General features: G+C 53.6%; 8 protein-coding genes across 8 annotated transcripts; 5 read left to right on the top strand and 3 right to left on the bottom strand.

Annotated features, from left to right (window-relative positions):
• Positions 1-21: 21 nt before the first annotated feature.
• On the top strand, positions 22-1,770 carry BJX68DRAFT_265769 (Zn(II)2Cys6 transcription factor domain-containing protein; the record flags this gene model as incomplete). Its single annotated transcript, XM_071045319.1, has 3 exons — positions 22-81; positions 170-775; positions 829-1,770. 3 exons carry the CDS (start codon positions 22-24, stop codon positions 1,768-1,770), a joined length of 1,608 nt encoding a protein of 535 aa, XP_070900252.1.
• A 1,093-nt stretch (positions 1,771-2,863) lies between these two features.
• Positions 2,864-4,006, top strand: BJX68DRAFT_235130 (uncharacterized protein). The gene has a single exon (XM_071039847.1). It carries the CDS (start codon positions 3,178-3,180, stop codon positions 3,523-3,525), a length of 348 nt encoding a protein of 115 aa, XP_070900251.1. The 5' UTR covers positions 2,864-3,177; the 3' UTR covers positions 3,526-4,006.
• A 507-nt stretch (positions 4,007-4,513) lies between these two features.
• BJX68DRAFT_254594 (leucine-rich repeat domain-containing protein) lies at positions 4,514-6,256 on the top strand (the record flags this gene model as incomplete). The annotated part of the gene is made up of 2 exons (XM_071042903.1): positions 4,514-5,238; positions 5,290-6,256. The coding sequence occupies 2 exons, from the start codon at positions 4,514-4,516 to the stop codon at positions 6,254-6,256; spliced, it is 1,692 nt and encodes a 563-aa protein (XP_070900250.1).
• Positions 6,257-6,327: 71 nt separating this feature from the next.
• Positions 6,328-7,498, bottom strand: BJX68DRAFT_235127 (uncharacterized protein). The gene is made up of 3 exons (XM_071039846.1): positions 7,315-7,498; positions 6,607-7,220; positions 6,328-6,530 (listed from the first exon to the last, which is right to left on the bottom strand). The coding sequence occupies exons 1-3, from the start codon at positions 7,414-7,416 to the stop codon at positions 6,413-6,415; spliced, it is 834 nt and encodes a 277-aa protein (XP_070900249.1). The 5' UTR covers positions 7,417-7,498; the 3' UTR covers positions 6,328-6,412.
• Positions 7,499-7,532: 34 nt separating this feature from the next.
• On the bottom strand, positions 7,533-10,781 carry BJX68DRAFT_235124 (PA and RING finger domain protein). Its single transcript, XM_071039845.1, has 2 exons — positions 8,212-10,781; positions 7,533-8,161 (listed from the first exon to the last, which is right to left on the bottom strand). Exons 1-2 carry the CDS (start codon positions 10,362-10,364, stop codon positions 7,843-7,845), a joined length of 2,472 nt encoding a protein of 823 aa, XP_070900248.1. The 5' UTR covers positions 10,365-10,781; the 3' UTR covers positions 7,533-7,842.
• Positions 10,782-10,814: 33 nt separating this feature from the next.
• On the top strand, positions 10,815-12,273 carry BJX68DRAFT_235121 (uncharacterized protein). Its single transcript, XM_071039844.1, has 2 exons — positions 10,815-11,562; positions 11,614-12,273. The coding sequence occupies exons 1-2, from the start codon at positions 11,496-11,498 to the stop codon at positions 12,051-12,053; spliced, it is 507 nt and encodes a 168-aa protein (XP_070900247.1). The 5' UTR covers positions 10,815-11,495; the 3' UTR covers positions 12,054-12,273.
• A 47-nt stretch (positions 12,274-12,320) lies between these two features.
• Positions 12,321-14,618, top strand: BJX68DRAFT_265763 (uncharacterized protein; the record flags this gene model as incomplete). Its single annotated transcript, XM_071045318.1, has 3 exons — positions 12,321-12,357; positions 12,410-12,522; positions 12,582-14,618. 3 exons carry the CDS (start codon positions 12,321-12,323, stop codon positions 14,616-14,618), a joined length of 2,187 nt encoding a protein of 728 aa, XP_070900246.1.
• Positions 14,619-15,432: 814 nt separating this feature from the next.
• BJX68DRAFT_265762 (putative dynamin family GTPase) lies at positions 15,433-17,867 on the bottom strand (the record flags this gene model as incomplete). Its single annotated transcript, XM_071045317.1, has 3 exons — positions 15,433-16,921; positions 17,008-17,630; positions 17,760-17,867. 3 exons carry the CDS (start codon positions 17,865-17,867, stop codon positions 15,433-15,435), a joined length of 2,220 nt encoding a protein of 739 aa, XP_070900245.1.
• Between the last annotated feature and the right edge of the window lie 680 nt (positions 17,868-18,547).

Here is an 18,547-nt window from a genome sequence, read left to right as displayed (position 1 = left end):
GCTTTAAAGGCGTTGTCCACAATGACGTTCTGCGGTCGGCCCAGCCCAAACTGTCTCCGCTGTCGGCAGAGGCGTATCAAAGTGAGTTGAATTTCCCCGACGGAGGGTGTGTTTGACTCCTTGAGTCCCTGGCACCGAGTTGAGCTCTAAGCTAAGCGTCCATGATCAGTGCGACAAGGCCAGACCTGCATGCTCCCAATGCAAGAGGGCCGGCAAAGAGTGTGCGGGCTACCGAGACGAGAAGTCGCTGGTGTTTCGAAATGAAAATGAGCGTATCATTCGAAAGGTGAAGGCTGCCAAAGGTCAAATCGCCGTGAAAGAACAGACTCCCAGCCTAGGGTCGGAGACAAGCTCAGTGTCAGAGGATAGTCTGTCGTTGGTCGAGGCCAAGGTCTCTCTGCTCAACACTCGAGGCCTCATACCTATCCCGGTCCTCGGACGGCCCATGTCCTTAACACCTCGGGATATTGATACCCACGGCTTGCTTTTCTTCGTCCACAACTTTTCCTCTGCTCCCTTTTTCGATGGAAGCTTCGCACACAAGTACCCAAAGTCTCTCTTCGAAGAGGTCGAGGTCGATGCCTCCCTCCGCAATTCCGTCATCTCTATCGGCCTGGCGGCGGTGTCCAACGTGATTCGGGATCCCGAGCTGCTTTCTCAGGCTCGCCAGCGGTATGGACTCACTTTGAACGAAGTTCGTCGGACAATTCCAAATCTGTCCTACGCTACTGTAGGAAGCGTGTTGAGGTTGATCCTTATGCTTGCAATCTTTGAGGTCAGTATCACAGAGTCGAGTTTGGCGAATGGTGTGATGGCTGATGATGATAGATGGTGGATGCACGGCCAGACGCACTGTCCTTTGGAACGTCCCAAGGGACGGCCCATATAGCTGGTGTTCATATGATCATGAAGCGGTTCCCCTTTCCACAAACAAAGCAATTCAACAACCAAGGAGAGCTGTGGTTTTACTTTTCCGTTGTCCTCAATTACTTGCAGACTGGAGGCTCTTTTCCCCGGGAACTGGAAGGCTGGTCTCCACAACAGATTGCATCACCTACCAATGAGGTTTGGGCGGCGTTCGAGTTGATGGATATCTTTGTCAAGTTTGTTCGTCTGTGCGCCAGCCTTCCGCATGGCCAAGCAGTAAGCGCAGAGGAGGGGGTCTTACGAGAGGCAGTAAATCTGGAGACCGAGCTCGGGACCTGGAGGGACCGAGTTCCAAAAGACTGGTCTGTTACCATCAAAGAGGCTGCAGACATGCCTGGGACATTTTGGGGCCAATATCACGTTTACCAGAACGCTTGGGCCCCTCGAGTGCTGAACCATTACTACCTAGGCCGCCTGCTGGTCAATGAGCTGATCCTGGTATACATTGGCAAGCTGGAAGAGCCGAGCCCCGAATGGACAGAGCAGAAAGAGCAGTCCCTGAGGGTGATTAGCCAGCTGGCAACTGACATCTGCGCTGGAATTGCAAGCCAGGGCTTGAACGATAACCGCACTCTTTTAAGAGGATTCTTCATGACAATATATCCTTTGATGATAGCCGCAAGTGCAACTGGGGTATCGGACACCCTCCGTAGTTGGGTCATTGGAAAGCTGGAGACCATCGGTAACAGGTTGGGAATCCGGCAAGCACTGGCCGCAATCCCACGCATCCAGCTGGCCGTCGCACATGGAGTGCAGCCAGGCCTGTTGCCGATTCTTGCCATGCAGCAATCACGTGTGGAAGAGATTTCATCAACACTGACAGGGTTGCCTTCCAGCAAGTGATGCGAGATGGTTGCGATTGGTAGCACTTACTGCCCGACAAGTGGCAGTCGAAGCCTCGAATCTTCGATGGCGAATGAGTTGGCCTGACTTGGCGAGATCTGACGGCGTCTCGCTGGCCCCCAATCCACTCGCTCGACTGGCACTGGTGCAGCACTGCAGCCGCTGCAGGGCTTGGCTAGGGCTGCATCACACAAATACGAGTCCTCTTTCAAATGACCGCTGGTTGCGTGGCTCAGGATGAGGTGACAGGTAGAAAATGTGCTCTCTCAGGCCATGATGTCACTTTGCTGTCGGAGGATTTGTCGTCTGCAAGGAGTTGGCACATGAAGTGTCTTGAAGCGAGCAGAACGATTTGCTGCGACTCTGCGATGCAGGATCGGAGGTCCGGGTCATACAGTAATAAAACGAGGTTACTGTCGATCACGCCATCAAACTCCGCTCATCTGGGTAATCCCGATACAGACCAGGGTCTCGCTTGTAACGAGTTAATTAGAGGAAATTAGTGAGATTATTGCTGAGAGTTCGGTAGGCCGGCCACTATTGACGGAGTACATCGTAAGATGAACACAAAGAATTAACCGTGGAACTCGAGCGCTCATGGCCACATCCCCATTGTCCCCTGAATCTGCGACAGGGGCCACTTGATTGTAGCCGCCGTTGAATGAGCTATGAGGTGATGAAACCCTCCGAGACAATGGGGGCGACAAGCAGGCGCTTTCCTTAGAATCAGAATAGAACAACAGATGAGAATGAAAACTCTTTCATTCTGTTAGGCTCTAGACCTTCGATCTTTGAATCTGAGTCAGATGGAGCAAGAATTTTCGTTCCTGACGAAAGATGATCAAGCCCAACATCCAGGAACCCGAAGCTAACACCGCTAGCAGCAACCAAGAGAGGAGCCTCGCCAGGGGGCGTAGCGAATTAGCCCGCGGGGGCCAACGCATTCTTTCGCCCATTCTCAGTCCCTGAACCCAATGGCAGCAAGCCGCCGATCGTGCAATTTCGGCCGGGACACGAACCCCTTGCGCGGGCGCTTGTTATTGGGCCAGCAATCTTCCAGACATTCCCCATTCTCGTGTTTGGCCCTCTTTGTTGACCCTCTCGTATTTAGTCCAACGCCTGCCCCGGCCGTCGCTTCTGCTCCTTTTCCCTTTCCTTCCCCATCCATCTGGCCACGAGCTGCGCTCCCTCTACGCTCTTTACCTCTACCGTTCTCGTCCACCGACTGCGACTCGCTCACTCATTTGCGTCTCCAGTCTCTTCAATCGATTGACCGTCACTCGTTCACCGTCAGCCGACACACCTCACCCCCTTGCGCTTCTCAATCCGTCCAGGCGCAACCAAAATCCATCCTTCAAGAACCCTTTTCTATCCTCCAAACCAATCTCGCACACCGCATCCCTCAAAATGAAGCTCAGCGCTATCGTCTCTACCGTCCTCTTCCTGGGCGCGACCCAGCTTGTCGGTGCTGAAGAAATCCTCACTTCAACTTTGACCACTACCATTACGCGCACTCTGATCCGCGTCAACGCTGTGTCTCCCACCGCGACTCCCTCGTCCTCGAGCCACGTCATTCCTACAAGCCACCCTATCTCCAGCAGCACTCAGGTTCCTATCTCGACCGAGACTGCCACTGCCACCGTGACCAACACCCCCGAAGAGCCCGAGCACACCAATATGGCGGCTGGTTTCGAGGGCAACATGCCCGTTGCTCTTGCAGGAGGTGCTCTGGCCCTCTTCCTCGGTGCGCTATAAACGCCGCGAACCACGAATACTCCGGCAATGGCTCAATGGCGTCTGCGCAGTGTCATTATTCGCGGCGCACGGAGGGGCAGCTGATCACAAACGATCATATTTGACGTTGACTTTACCTTCTCTTCTTGTCTCTATTTTCATTACCTTCTGTGACCCTTTTTTTCAACTTATAACTTTTACCTTTCTGTCGCCGTTCCCTTGGCTCTCGACTGCGATCGAGGCAGAAAAGTGGGACGGTCAGGTGTTATGGATTCTATACCCCCTATTCACGATTATTTATGAGTTTATGGTGCTTACCGTATTTATCTACTTCTTATCGTTTCTGATTGGCGACCCGCTGGGTGAGATTCGGCCAGGATTCTATGAGCTGTGTTGTACATGGCGGTTGTATATAGGTCGACTCTATATCCGAATTCATTGCAGTCAGCGCTGGTACAGCATAATTCAAATGTATGCATAAGTAGTGTCCACCTTGCGATCTCGACCAGTTCGCCGCAGTCACCTTGGAAAATTATACATCGTAAGGCTGAACGACGATCATGGTCCATGAATCATGATTGATAACTTTGATCTTGATGGAGACTCGAAAGTCCACAGTCGAGGTGGATGTACTGGAGAAGGCGACGATGATGTGATTGGCGCACCGACTTCGGAGTGGACAAGACGCGTCTGTTTTGGGAAAAATCCAAACTCGCCGTCGCGAAGGTCTGGCGACTCGGTCACTCGAGTTCCGACGGACGAAATTCTTGTTCCATTCTCCTCAAGCAAGAGTCTTGTTTGCGCTTATCTGATCTTTAGCATTCCTTCGCGCGTCATCACTCCGCGCTGCGCTGATGCGACCGATCGCGTGCCTCCTCCGAGTTATTGACTCGACTCCCCACCACGCGTCTTGACCTCTCTCGCATCAAACGGACAAAAGCAGTTTTTGCATTTTATCTAGCTTCTCACCCTTTTACCATATCATTCGAAGATACTACGCAAAGCCACAATGGACAGCGACCCCCCTCTCCCCCCACCCCTCCGCATCCGGCACCGCTCCCCAACCTCAAGCACGTCAACCACCACAACCAACAACAACAGCGGCACCAGCAGCAGCAAACCTCGCGCGCACCGTCCCTCCCTCGCAAAAACCTACCGCCTCTCCTCGCGCTTCGACGACCAATCAAGCCAACCCTCCAGCGACCCCGCGCTTTTCTCCAGCGACGATATCCCGGCTTCGGGGCTAGAGAATTACCATGCCCCTGCATCGGGATCGGGATCGGGGACTGGGTCGCGGAAGAGAAGGTATCGCGGGACGTGGTGGGGGGAGGTTGCGCCTCCTGATGTGCGTGAGGGGGTGGAGGCGCAGGGATATGGATACGGATATGGAAACGCGCATGGGAGGAAGATGAAGCGGAAGAGGGCGGAGTTCAAGGATAAGAGGCTAGTGGATAGTGGTGTGTGGATGGGGAGTGATGAGTCCGGATCGGTTTTTGCGAGTGAAGGGGATAGGTGGGGGGAGGAGTTGCTCGGGGGCTCAGTGGAGGAAGATGTGCGACAGGGAGAAGGTGATAATGTTCATGTCACTGGGAATGGGAATGGCAGTGGAATGGTGTCTGCGGGCACTCGCATGGGGTTCGCGAAAAAGGTCGAGGAGGAGTCGAAAGAGCATCAGGTTGCGCGGGCAATTGTGAATGATTGCTTGGAGAGGGGGGAGGATAGTATTGACCTTAGGTATGCCTCTCAATTCTCTTCTGATGCCTGGATGACACTAACAACTCGAAGCAATGGCAACCTCCGCGGCCTCCCATTGGGCCTCCTCCGGCCACTCCAGCACCTCACCAAGCTGCCCCCGATCAAAGAAGCCCCAATCACAGAAGAGGTCTACAGCTCGCTGCAGCCCTTCCTCCGACTCTTCCTAGCCGGCAACGGACTCCTATGCCTGACAAGCGAGCTCTTCGAGCTCGACGCGCTGCGCGTGCTCAGTCTGCGCAATAACAAACTCACCGAAGTTCCACCGGCTATTCGCAGACTCACCAAACTCCAGGAACTCAACCTCTCTGTGAACCGCTTGCAGTTCCTTCCCTGGGAGCTCCTTTGGCTGATAAAGAAGGGAGATCTGAAGCAGCTTACTGTGCGACCTAACCCGCTCCTCCAGATCGAGGAGTCGCAGATCTCGCAGTGGCATCTGCCCACAGGGACAGAAACGGAAACAGAGACGCAAGACGGGATGCGAAGCTGTGAATACACCGGCCCACCACCAGAAGAAGCCTGGGCACCTATCCACGTCGCAACAGGCCCAATCACCCTCTACGATATGGAAGGCTTCCCCCTCCCAGATACCCCTTCAGGCCCCAACCCTAACTCGCACTCCCACTCCTTATCCACAGCGCAAACACAACCACAACCCCCTTCCCGCGTCCCCTCCCTCCGCGAAGTCGCCCTCCTAGCATTCGGCAAATCCACCTCCCCCTCCGACACAGACCTCATCCCCGAAGACGACACACCAGGTTTTCCCAACCTGATGCTCCGTCTCCTACGGCTAGCGCGCGACGTGCGCAATGCAGGCGGGCGATCGTGCTCCATCTGTCACCGGAGCTTCGTGATTGCGCGCGCCGAGTGGATTGAGTGGTGGGATTGTAGCACATATGAGAATGGGTTGAAGGGGGCGAGGGCGTCTGGGGAGAGGCTCAGGCCGTTGCCATTTCGGAGGCTGGGGTGTAGTTCGGGGTGTGTTCCGGCCTTTGAGTGAGTGATGTATATACAGTGGCCGTGTTTGGGCTGAGTGATGGGTTTGGGTCCTTTATGGGTGCATACTACGGATACGGATTCCATGGACATATCATTATAGATCAACAATACAGAGGTGTACATTTTGCCAAGATCATCTCATATACTCCCCAACAGATTACTCCCTGCCCTTCTCCAAATCAGCCGCCCACAGCGCCGCGCCAACAGCATTACTGAACTCGAACAGGATCGACGCAAAGGGAACCATCTCAAGCAGCACAGACGCCATACCCAGCCTGCCAAAACAAACACACACACACACGTTAGCGACGTCAACCAAGTCAAGCAGTAAAGAGAAAAGAAATAACATACCCAGTATAGCCGCCCCTCTTCTCCTCAATCCACTTCCTCCTTTCCTCACTCCCCATCCCCCTCAACTGGAAATACCTCTCATGCAGCCCGGGCCCGGCCTTCTTCCCGGCAACATACACATACCCAACGGTGCCCACGACAGGAACAAAGTTCAGCGGGAGCAACAACACAGACCTAACAAGACCTTCTACCCAACCTGACACCCCACCCTCGCCGACAAACCGCGGCTTAACCCTCAACTTTCCAAGCCGCGCCATAACCCCGTCCCCGCTCCCCGCGCGCAAAGCCTTGACCTCACGCCCACGCTCAACGAGAGCCTGACACCCGCGGTCTAGGAGGACGGCGTCGAAGATGTCGATCAGCGCATCGGAGAGGATCCAGCCGCGCGCGAAAAAGTTCGTGAGGATCGCGGACTCGGTGAGGATTAGCAGCGAGGTTGTTAGGGGCGAGAGGAAGGCAAGCGGGCCCGTGAGGAGGGTGACGAGGGCGACTTGGGGTAGGTAGGTGAAGACAAAGAGAGAGGTTGTTATGGAGATTCCGAGCGTGAGGGTTTGGAGCGCGCGGCGGAGGAGAGGCGTGTAGAGGGGTGGGTGGGTGAGGAGGTGGATTATGCCCTGTTTCACTGTTAGTTTATTATCTTATTTTGGGGCTCGGAGAGAGTGGTGGGATAATTGATGGTTGTAATTGAGAGGGGCAAGGAAGGCTGACCCTGAATGGGTAAAGGTATGCACCGGAGAAGGCGATGTCGTGGGCGGTTGCGGCGAGATTGGAGGATTCCGCACGGATGGCCTCTTTAGCTCTGTCGGACATTTTTATTGAAATGGCTCTGAGGCGCGAAAGATGTGGAGAGGAGTAGAAGATATTTGAGCTGTCCGGCGTCAATGAGTTGGAGTTACGCTAGAGGTTAAATAGAGGAGGGGGTGAGGTGGTGAGCTTCGATGTTATGGTGACGTCACTATTTTGTATGCAAGTCCACTTATGGTACATTTTGTACAAGAATGACACACGCAGCCAGATAAGAGAATAGATTCAATGAGAGTAACGAAAGTACAGTCGAGATATACAACGCAGAATACTGCTGCCGCTGCCGCTGCTGAGCTGGTGGTAACCGGCTCGTGTCAAACGCCAACCAACTTCAATGCCCAGATCGCTAATAGAAAATTCGCTCATGTAAAAGAGACGCCGCAGGTCATCCAACCAGAACCCGAAAGTAGAGTAGTAGTGTGCGAGGCGAGATTAGTGTTCGTTATCGGGCCTGCCTTGGTGCCAGATGGTGTCGCCGCTGAGGGCCGAAAAGCTGAGTGCGGCAAAGTTGCGCCAGCTTGGTGGGGTGGAAGTCGCGTGTTGCTCGAGTCCGGTATCTGTGGATGCGTGCCGCTCTAAGTCTGACATTTCGTCTTCGCTGATTGCAGTGATTGGGACGGGGGCTGACGAGGCGGCACGACCTTCAAGCTCTGGGGCATCGCGATCCGGGTGATGGCTTTGGGACATGGATCGGACCACATCTCCCTTGCAGATTGGACAGGTTCGTCGACGAGTCGTCAACCATGGAGTACTGTGCTTGTTAGCGTGACCCGGTAGACCTTTGGCGTGGCTGATACTTACATGCACTCTGCGTGGAACTCATGGCCGCACGGTAGGCTCATCACTCGGCTTTGCCCGTCGACATATTCCTCCAAGCAAACAACACACTCAACTTGCCGTCCGGTATACTTCCGACGCCACGTAGTAGATGTTCCCGTCTTTTCTCTCCTCGACTCGAATGACCTGGATTCGGCCTCTTGCTGCTGTGGCCGCGAGCGCACACGCTCCGTCGCGCTCTTCGCCCCCAAAAGTGGAGACGTCTGGGAGACAGGCCCCGGGCTCAACGATCTCATAGAACTCGATGAAGACGACGATGTGGTGGGGATTGTATGATACGTCCTCACAGGGAGGCGCTCAACTAGGGATTTGGGTGCTCGCCAGCGGCGTCGGCGGATGCGCGAGCGGAGCAGCAGGAGAACATAGACAACAGATAGCGTAAGCAGCGGGCTGACAATAAGGACAAGTAGAGTGTCGAAAAAGGGGCTGGTGGACATGCTCGTCGGCGTGAGCGTGACCCATAAACCGTCATGCTCCTTGGTTTTGACGACTTGCTTCTTTGGCACATCACGAGCCTGCTGTGTTCTGCCGCTTGTGGATCGCTCAGTCTTGTCGCCCTTGCCCATGATGTGGCGGTAAAACCAGTTGCGCCTAGTGCTTGGAGCGTCTTCCGATACAGTGCTAGCGGAGCTGCGAGATTCCTTTCGAGTGTTGTCTTCTGAGTTGGTTGGCTTCTCCACAGCGTGATATTCTCCGCTCCCAGGTGTGATGCTACCGCCTTTGAGTGATGCAGTGGGCTGAGTGCCCTTTTCGTTACTTTGCTGAGCAGACTCCGACCCAACGGTTTCCGTTGGAACAGCCACGGCGCTGCTCTTCGCAGGAACAAGATCCGGGTCACGCCAATCTTGCACACCAATGACGAAACCATCACCTTCGGCGCTGCCGGTGTTGGTTTTGGAACTCTTGCGGTTCTTATTATCGGTACCCGCCGAATTCGCAGAGTCAAAATCGCTCTCCTGGTCGTCCCAATGGTTCACTGGAATCCAGTCGATATTTCCACTGCTAGGAGGCCGTCTGTTTTCTTCCAATTGACGGCCAGATCCTCCGTCACCGCCTAGCCCTAGCAATGAGAACAAGGTATGGAAAAATCCAGACTCCGACTCGGCAGCTGGACTGTCATTGGCGGCTTGGGAAGAGGACGGTGACGGACGGGCAGAAATAGCTGTTGTAGAGTCTTTTTCATAATCATCGAATGCTGGAGGTCCATCGACGCCAGTAGAATCTCCCCGATCCTGCGGGGGAATAAGGGATGAGAGCAAGTGAGCGGTTGTGTAAGACGTAAACAATGAGGGAATTGTCACGTTCGAGGTATCGCCTCGAGCGTACATTGTAACCAGATTTCCCCCACGTGTATCATCACCCACGATCAACGCGACTGCCCCTCGTCGCTGAGCCCACTTGACCTTCTCCAGGAAGCCACAGCCACCCCTGCTCAGCAGGACGACTCGACCACTAATCTCGGCACTCTCTTGCAGGGATTGGATATCGGCATGCGCACTCTGTCGGACCTGAGGGGAGTCCCTGTTCTTTTCAGATGTGCTCGGGTCGATGACGGCCGACTCGCGAAGGGGGTGGTGTAGATGGTCGTCTGTGCCGTCGTTCGTAGAAGGAGGGAGGGCTCCGGTATGTGCGTCACTCTGAGTATCAGCGCTCTGCAGGAAATCAGCATGACGCTGACTTTGTGTAAGGCCAGCGTCTTGAGCATCGAGGCTAGGCTTCCCTGCCCGGCTCTCTGTTGGCCCGTGTGTGTCACCCTCTTCCCAACCCGGAATATCTGAGCAGCCTAGCTCCATACCAGCCTCAGGGGACCTCTCCCCAAAGCCGCTGGCAACCCATAATTGCCCGCTGAGTCCCTTGGTAGGGAGGAGGGGACCAAACGCTGCAGGTCTGGCTAGGAAAAACGTCGCGTTCTCATCTGTAAGGCTGATGATGGCGGAGGGAGGAAAGAGCGAGGAGGGAAGGTTGAAGGAGAAGAGAGCGTGTAGACCTGTCGTCTGGCCAGCAAACGAACTAGGTGTCGATACTCGAGGTGTTGTTGTGAGGACGGAGTAGAAGATAAGGAAGATCGGGAAGAAGATCAGGCAGAAAGCGAGGAAGAGGAGCCGAGGGGGTCGCATTGTTCTCGGTGGATTGTGATGATGTACGAAAAAAAGTAGTGCTCTGCTGAGGAGCAGAGGAAGGTTGAAGGAATCAGCCTTTGCTGGGCAACGCTCGTTCACGAACAGGTCAAAGGTCGTCGATTCGTCATGGAAAGCGGACTCATTGAGGGGGAACAAGGTAGCAACCCAGAAGAGGCTAACACGGGAAAAGAGACAGAACAATCAGGTTAACGATGGTATCAGGGTATTTAGAACAGAGCAAAGGACAGAAGGAGATAAAAGAGGCTGGACGGGGATGCGATGAAGCATGCAAGAGACCAGAGTTGGATGCCTTCTCTCTCCACATGACAGCCTCGGGAGTCACGGGGCGCTGCCTCAGGCAGAAACAAAGCACCCAAAGGATGCGTCACACCACCGCGCCTCAGTAGTCTTGTCAGGCAACCTCGCTAGAGCTTATCAACGCTTTCCGCCGGTGGCTCTTACGTTAATGCTACTCGATTTAGCTCTAGCTTTGATATAATACGAGGTTTGCGAGAAACCCCTGGGCCCCTTGGTTATACGTACCTCGCGAGTTGATGCCTGACAGCGACCTCTCCCTAAGATTAGGATCTCACTGTACATCGATGTAGATCATAGCGCGAGCAACCCCACACACCCGCAGCTGAGACGCGATCGACGTCCCTCCTGCTTTACTCTGAAGCGTGCATGTCCTCTTCCCTATCCCTAAAACTATGCAGCGCACGACTCGGAGCGCAGAATACGTTTGGCGGCGGCGATGGAAACCACAATCTGGAAACGGCTTGGGCGGAACATGACAGTGACAGAAGCTTAAGTGGATACCTGTGAACGGCTCTCTTGGCCCGGAAGCTGAGGCAAGGTCCGCTGACCCTTGGGTCGTGCCCTCGATTTAGGGATTCCTCTCGATAAGCTTCATGGCTCTACCGTCTTGGGGGGAACCATGGTGGTGACGTCTACGGGCCAGGACGGAAGCATGACAACAATTCCGTCGTCATCCTTTAACTCCATATATACTTATGGCTGGCTGCCCCAGAAGATACAACTTGGAACAGTCTGCGTAAATGATTTCTTTCACGAGTTCGTACTTGATACCCACTTTGAGCCTCACGATCGCTTTACTAGGCCTCCATAATGTCGAAGATCCTGCACAAATTCATGGATGCCATGACCGGCTCGAACTCCAGATCTAAGCATCCCAGTACGCGTTTTCCAGACATTTCATCTTGTATATCAAGCTTACCTGCTTTAGGTCGCGGCTCGGACACCAACGAGTATGATCATGAGCCCAAGGTTGGAAGCCACTTCAGGTCCAATCATCGCACCAGTGACTATGGTTCGAGATTTGAGAGCCACGGAGAGAGGCCACGACCCGGCACTTATGGTTCTGGGAGCTACGGGCCGAGTCGTTCAGTCAGTTACGACTGGACTGGCCGCCCTCATCGTGAAGACTATGGACATCGTGGTGAAGCAGCATACGCTCGCCCAGACCACACGCGGACCTTTAGCTCTGGAACTGACGGATACGGCTCCGAAGTTGGCGCCCGGAAGGGCCAGGGAGTTGATGTTGGCGCCCCTAATGGTAGCAGTAGCTACAACAGAAACAGAGCGGGATTCTACAGCGCTGGGTCTTATGGATATGGCTCTGGTGAAAGGTTGGCGGCCAATGGTGTTCAACGGAGCCAGTGGTAGTGTACATTTTTTCTTCTGTCTAGATTGACCAAGATTTAGGAGTCTGGCTTTGTTCTCTTCGAATGTTATCTTTTTTTGTCTTGGGCATGCCGTGTAAGTGGCATCAGTTGTGTTACTGCAGGACAGGCAATCATGAATGGAAGCAGCAATCGGAAATTACCGCAGTCAAGTCTGGAAGGTGCTCAGCGCACCCCAGTTCTCTGCCTTTTGAACTCTGTCATGCGATGAATCCCACCAGTAGCTGTCAACCCGTGAACTCAGGCCATCATGACCGCCAACACGATGTCCAAAAACCTTGACCAACGTAAGTTTCAGAGGTGACTCGAGTTCAATCTTAATTTTTAATTCAGCTCCAGGGCAAGGCTCTCGGAAAAGACAGCCTTTGGAAGTGCTACAGGGCAGTCCGCCCAAGAAAGTTGCCACGGAGAGGCCTTTCAATGAATGGCGAGCCCCAAAACACAATCTGCTCGTGAGTCCCTCTCTTCACTTTACTGTTTTGATCTCATCTCTCAACTCACCACTTTCCAGTCTCCAGCAACACTCGTCCTCCCTGGTTCTCCTCTCCCACCTTCGCGTGCTGCAACCCCTCTCAAATACCCTCAGCTCTCACTCAAAGAATTAACGCTCCTCCGTTCTCCGCTGCGGCCAGTTGGGTCTCGCAGAGCCGTTTCGATGGCGACTCAGAGGTTCAACTACTATCTTGATGGTCAGCAGTTCACTCCAGCCTATGCCCGTCGGGCGCCCGACTATGAGCTTGGTAGCGACCAAGACCTCGCTTCTTCGCAGCCGGTTTCCTTAGCTCAGCTGTACAAGAAGACAACCTCGAGAAACAAGGCCGGCAGGAACTCGAGATCTTTCTTCGATGATAACGCAGACTACATGGCAGAAGGTTGCGGTAATGCAGTCCATGGATTTGATACCCACGAGTCTTATTCTCCGCGTGCCAACACAGGGGAATATATGCTGAGCAACGAGACCGGGCATCTCACCCCACCGCAACGATTCGTTCCACAAGGATACCCATGGCAGCGTCATGAAACTGCTACCGGACTTGATCAAGGGCAATCATGGCACCATGATCTGAACGAGTACCAGACGCAGAGAAACCCTCTGAGCTATACCAACCACGGCAATCCCTCGCAGTCGAGAAATAACAGCGGCATATCTGAGAGTCCTTTCCTGAGGAAAGTGGATCGAAGCTTTCCAAACGGCGAGACCTGGCCTGCGGACTCGGCCACAGCTGTCTCCCAGACAACTCCTTCCAATACGAGCTACTCAAAGATGCAGCCCCATAAAGAGTACATGGCACCATCTTCGTTGCAACTCTATCGAGATAGCTTCGACCAGCCGCAGGATAAATCGCCCTACGAAACCATTCGTATAAAGCATCGCAACAACCGAACCGTCTTACCTGAGATTAATTCGGGCTTGCAGTTTGGGTTTAACCCCGAAGCCGAGTACAAACCATACAAACCATACACAGCCAATGCAACCATTCGCTCGGAGCCTACGCCTGCGACTCATTATCATGCGAGACTTCCGAACATTTTTGACTCTGAAACTATGGGAGAGACTCTAGCCGCTCGTAAGCCGCTTGAAGAGCTCAAAGCGCCAAAGGTACTTGCGACCCATTCGAGACTATCATCCGGAACTAGCGTCTCCCAGCGCACAATTAAAGAGGAGATATACGCTATACTGGACAATCTGAGCCTTGGACCCAATACCAACTCCCAGCTAACGTCATCTCCCCAGGTGAGCGAGTCCACGGAGACAGGATCTTCTGCATCAGATGCACATCTCGAACCACTCGACGACCCAAGCCCAATGCCGTCCGAGCCTCAAGGCAGCGGCGATGGCACAGGAGTGGAGGACGAGGACATGCTCAAGTTGAACAAGGAAGACTTGGTCGATCGAGCCCTTGGAATAAAAGAAGGGCAAAATAAACTTTCAAAAGATCATTGTGATTCGAAAAAGGGACAGCTGCTCAAGCTTTACGAATCCGAGTCTCCACGTTCGACAGAAAAGCTTCCAGCTTCGTCATACTCGCACAAGCCAACCGAAAGAACAATAAAACCACCTCCTGGGTTATCTAGGCGATTCGACACTGAGGATTCACTTGCTTTCCCAGCGAAAGAAAGTCTCCTGCAGGCCAACAGGTTGATTGAGAGAGACAGCAGCTGTGCAGAGAATAAGGAACCCGCTTGTTTGGCAGCGAATGCAAGACTCCAAGAGGTCAACAAGTGGTTCCATAAAGACAACCGTGGGGAAGATGAGCTTCGCCAACACATCGCCAACATTGCTAACAACTTTGTCGAAAACCGCGAACGCCGCAATGCGCAAGCATTTTCCGAGCAGGACAACATCTTCGCCAAACAACTCATAACGACTGTGGGTGGGGTTCTTGCGAATCTTCGTGCCTATACTCCACAAGATAAGAGAGACCCTGCGAGATACTTTGCGAACTACAAGGATATGCATCCCCGTTGCTATGAGGCACGGACGGGAGGCCAGCGCAGCTACTTTGATTGGGATCCTATATTCGACTCGTGGAGACGCGTGGGTTGAGCCTTTCTGGAGGCCGAGAGCGACTTACAATAATAGCTGCCAATTTCACTGCCATCGTGTCTTTTGCTCGAGAAATTCAGCTGGAGCAGGATAGCTACAAATTAGGTGATTGGCGAGTGATTGGGAGACTCTCATTGATTTCATGCAGGGGCACTTTCGGCTTTCGTCTATTGGGCTGTTTCAATCCCTTGGGATGTTGGCGATGGCTAAGCTGCTATCCAGGTCCGTTCCTACATTCGTACCATCAGCATACACAATTGCGTTGCGTTTTCACATGTAGCATTTAGTTCTTGCTCCGAGCATTATTGTACTTTTAGTCACAATGGATGGATTGCTCCCAAACCCGGTCCACTCCGTAATATCGAGCAATCAAGAATTCGGTTGCTCTTAGAATCCTCTGCAGTGGGCCTGCAGGCTGAACCTAAGCCCCAAAGACTAGTTGTAGCTAGGAGCTATATCTTGAATTGGGGGCCCACCTTGATCTCAGAAACAGGCATGATACGGCTGTCTGGCAACCACCCGTCACTGTTTGGAAGAGGTACCCACTTTAACTGGATCTGTTCTATTCTTTCGTCTTGTAGGTCAGTTAGAGGATCGTATCTAACTGAACAGAGCTGCCAATGGCACCATTCAATCTAATCATAACAGAATCCTGATGAAGTTCCCCACGACGAGCCATATCAATTTACTATCGCCTTTGTTGCTTCCAGCCCGTGCCATGGCCAGACTCCGGATTCGAGTTATAACATATCAAAGTCATCACCACCTTGCGTTCCATTGATATTGCAGAGTCCCTAATGCTAACATAACCAGTCTACAGTACACTCAACTGCTCCCACTTCCCAAGTGCCTTCTTATACCGATCCTTCGCCCTCTCCAACCTCTGCCTTGTCGAAGCATCCGCCTTGTCCTCTCCAGCCACCCGATCCAGCTCCTCATTATCAAGCTGCGTAAACGTTTCCAGAGACACCGCTCGCAGCGGACATTTCGGTCCGAGGACATGCCGCTCGATGACCTGCATCGCAACATTGTCGATGAACCGATAGACCGCAATTTCATAGTAACACTCGAGTTTCGCTCGCGTCTGGATGATATTGTTCAGCAGATTGGGGAGGAAGTTCTCTTCCTCTTCAACAGGACTCTGTTTCCCGCCACCCGATGGCGATGGCGACGAGGACTCGGATCGTTTCCCGTGGAAAATCGTATTTCGCTGCTGGTCCGCGTACGCGAGGTTCTGCTCTAAGAACGGGTTATGCGTGAACAGCGGCCGAACCTGGTTATCCTCGATGAGCTCGCGGAGCGCATTGTCCGCGTCGCGATTCCACTCCTCCAGCTCACCGGCAATGGCGCGGCCGACCTCGAAGCGGACGCGATTATTCGGGATCGCGAGGCGGAGTAGGATGTCGTAGCAGTTCTTGACGAGCAGCTTCGCGTCCTCCACCATCTCTCGCGCGGACTCCTCCCAGTGCGCAGACAGTTTGCGGAAGACCTTTTCCTCGACGTCTGGATGCACACTCCCCGGGAGACTTCGTCCACGACAGAGCATGGCCTCTTTATAGATCTCAGAATAGATCCCAGGCTCGCGCTTGATGCGCTCCTCCCACGTCCCCGGGTCCGGACTCAACGCCCGCAGATTCCTCAACTCGGCCTCAAAACTCCCAAACGCAAGCTTGACATCTCTCGTCGGAAACACAGAAACAGAGAACCGCTCAAGCCTTTCCTGGACGAGATACCGGAGCCGGACCTTCCCATCATCCGAGGGGATATCCTGATACTGCCCGCGCAGACACGCCTCGGCCATCCTCTGCATCTCGTTGCAGAACTGCAGGACGAAATACCGCTGGGCACGCGGACTACTCCGCGCCTCGCCCATACGCCTCAACTCGCTCTCACACTCGCGCAACTTGCCCCGGATCTCACCGATAATCGCCGGCATCCCCTTTTGGATCTGCGCGCGCCGCTCACGATCAACGTAGCTCATCAGCGCCTTGATCCCGCACCGGTCCCGCGGTACAGCCGCCCAGGCCGGCTGATTGAACTCCTTCTCCTCAGCCTCGTCTCGCTCGATATCGCTTGAGCCAGCTTCAATGGGCTTCCGGTTTCGCAGGCCGAACCAGCCGTGCGGGAGATGCGGGACAGTGGACAGGTCGTTTTGCAGGAGCGAGACCATCCAATGGCCGGAACCTTCTTCGCGCCTGTCGCATTTGTTGAGGATGCCGATGCAGCGGTTTGTCAGGCCGGGTATGCTGTCGATTAGTTCAAGGGATTTCTGCCGCTCGACGTCGATGTCGTCGATTACGAGGCTGGATTCATTAGTACAAACATAGCATCAAGTGTTGTGGGATAGCCCTAGAGAGAGGTTGGGTAGAAGGCATGAGATTGGACTTACAGCACAATACTCCGCTCATTCCTTAACCGTCTCCGAACAATGTCCTCTGCAACAAGGGCATTCGTCGCCGATGGCACCTCGCCATTCGTAACAGGCCCGCCATTCCCAGAGCCAGATGCAGACGCAGAGCCACCCCTCCCTGACCGAATCAACCCGGGCAAATCGACAATCGTCCAATGCATCTCGTCCGGACCAGAGCGCTCAATCCTCAGTGTCGCATCACAGAGCGTCTTGGTCTTCTTCTCTGTTTTTCCTTTCGCAGTTCCATTAACTGGTTTCTTCTCGGATCTATTCCCATCCTCGGAAGGAGAACCAAAAATACACTCCTCGGCCAACCGAATAATCTCCCCCATCCCCTCCTGGTCCAAGTCGTCCCTCTCAACGACAAAACCCTTCACACGCTCGAGGAACGCATCGTCCTTCTCCGTCATGGGCCCGGGGTTGACTGTAGCCTTGACACGAGAACGAGGCCGCCCAGCAGCGGAGCCAGAGCCAGCCGTCTGCCGAAAGGATATCTGCACGGGGAACCGCGTGCACATTGTATCCTCGACTGGGAACGATAGCTCGGTTATCGCTTGGAGTACGGAGGATTTTCCTGTGTTTTGGTCGCCGAGGACGATGAGCTATACATGCCATCGCCATACATCGTCAGTTTGGGTTGAGCAGGTGATTGACATGACAAGGGCGGAGCGCCGAGAAATAATGAGACAAGGTAGGAGAAGCAAGGAGAAGGACAGATGGTAATGACATACCTCTGGCAACTCAATCGTACTACTCAGTCCCAACGCATGCAGTTCATCGATGAAAGCGAGCTGCTCGGAGCTCTCGACCCCGACAAAGTGACGGATTCGGGGCGGCATGGTTGTTATCTTGACTTGCGAGCTATGCGTTTAGAGGACAAGGCTGATGGTAACAAGTACGAGGCCAGCTAAGTTCCTGCAAAGGTGATGATGGGATGGTATGGTATGGCAACAATGGCCGGCTTGTTGCTTTCTGCCAGGTGTGAGTTTTGTCTGTCCGGGAGATAGAGATGGATATCTGATCTGTGTTCTATTTGGGCTGACATGAGAGCGCTTTTATGTCTTCCTATTCCTATATCGAAGATACTACGAGGCATAGGGTTGCTATTTTAAGCAAACACCACAACGCCCTCCACGCCCACCATGGACCAACTGAGCACTCCTCAGTTAGTATACACCACCAGCCAGATTACGTCGACCATCTCGCCTATCTATCCCCAATCTATTCACACTGCAGACTCTCATAAAATACAATCTAAGTCTTATCACGATCCCGATGATCAAAACCAGATTTAGATCGCGATACATGCCTTGCCGCCGCCAAGCGGTCCCGCATGCAGGGGTAACCACCACCACGAGTAATATGGAGCGTAGAGCGAGAACGCCGCAGTCACCTTGCATATAAGAAAGAAAATCCCCGCGCTCCGATCAATCATCATGGGTATGGACAGATCCTTCAGATCGGAATGGGGAACGCAGAGCCAATCATGCATTAACCGCTGAACTGCCGACGTAACCAT

The sequence above is a fragment of the Aspergillus pseudodeflectus genome (genome assembly GCF_044049435.1).
Source record: "Aspergillus pseudodeflectus strain CBS 756.74 chromosome Unknown BJX68scaffold_16, whole genome shotgun sequence".
In the NCBI taxonomy this organism is placed as follows: domain Eukaryota; kingdom Fungi; phylum Ascomycota; class Eurotiomycetes; order Eurotiales; family Aspergillaceae; genus Aspergillus; species Aspergillus pseudodeflectus.
This window is presented reverse-complemented; position numbering and strand designations above follow the sequence as displayed.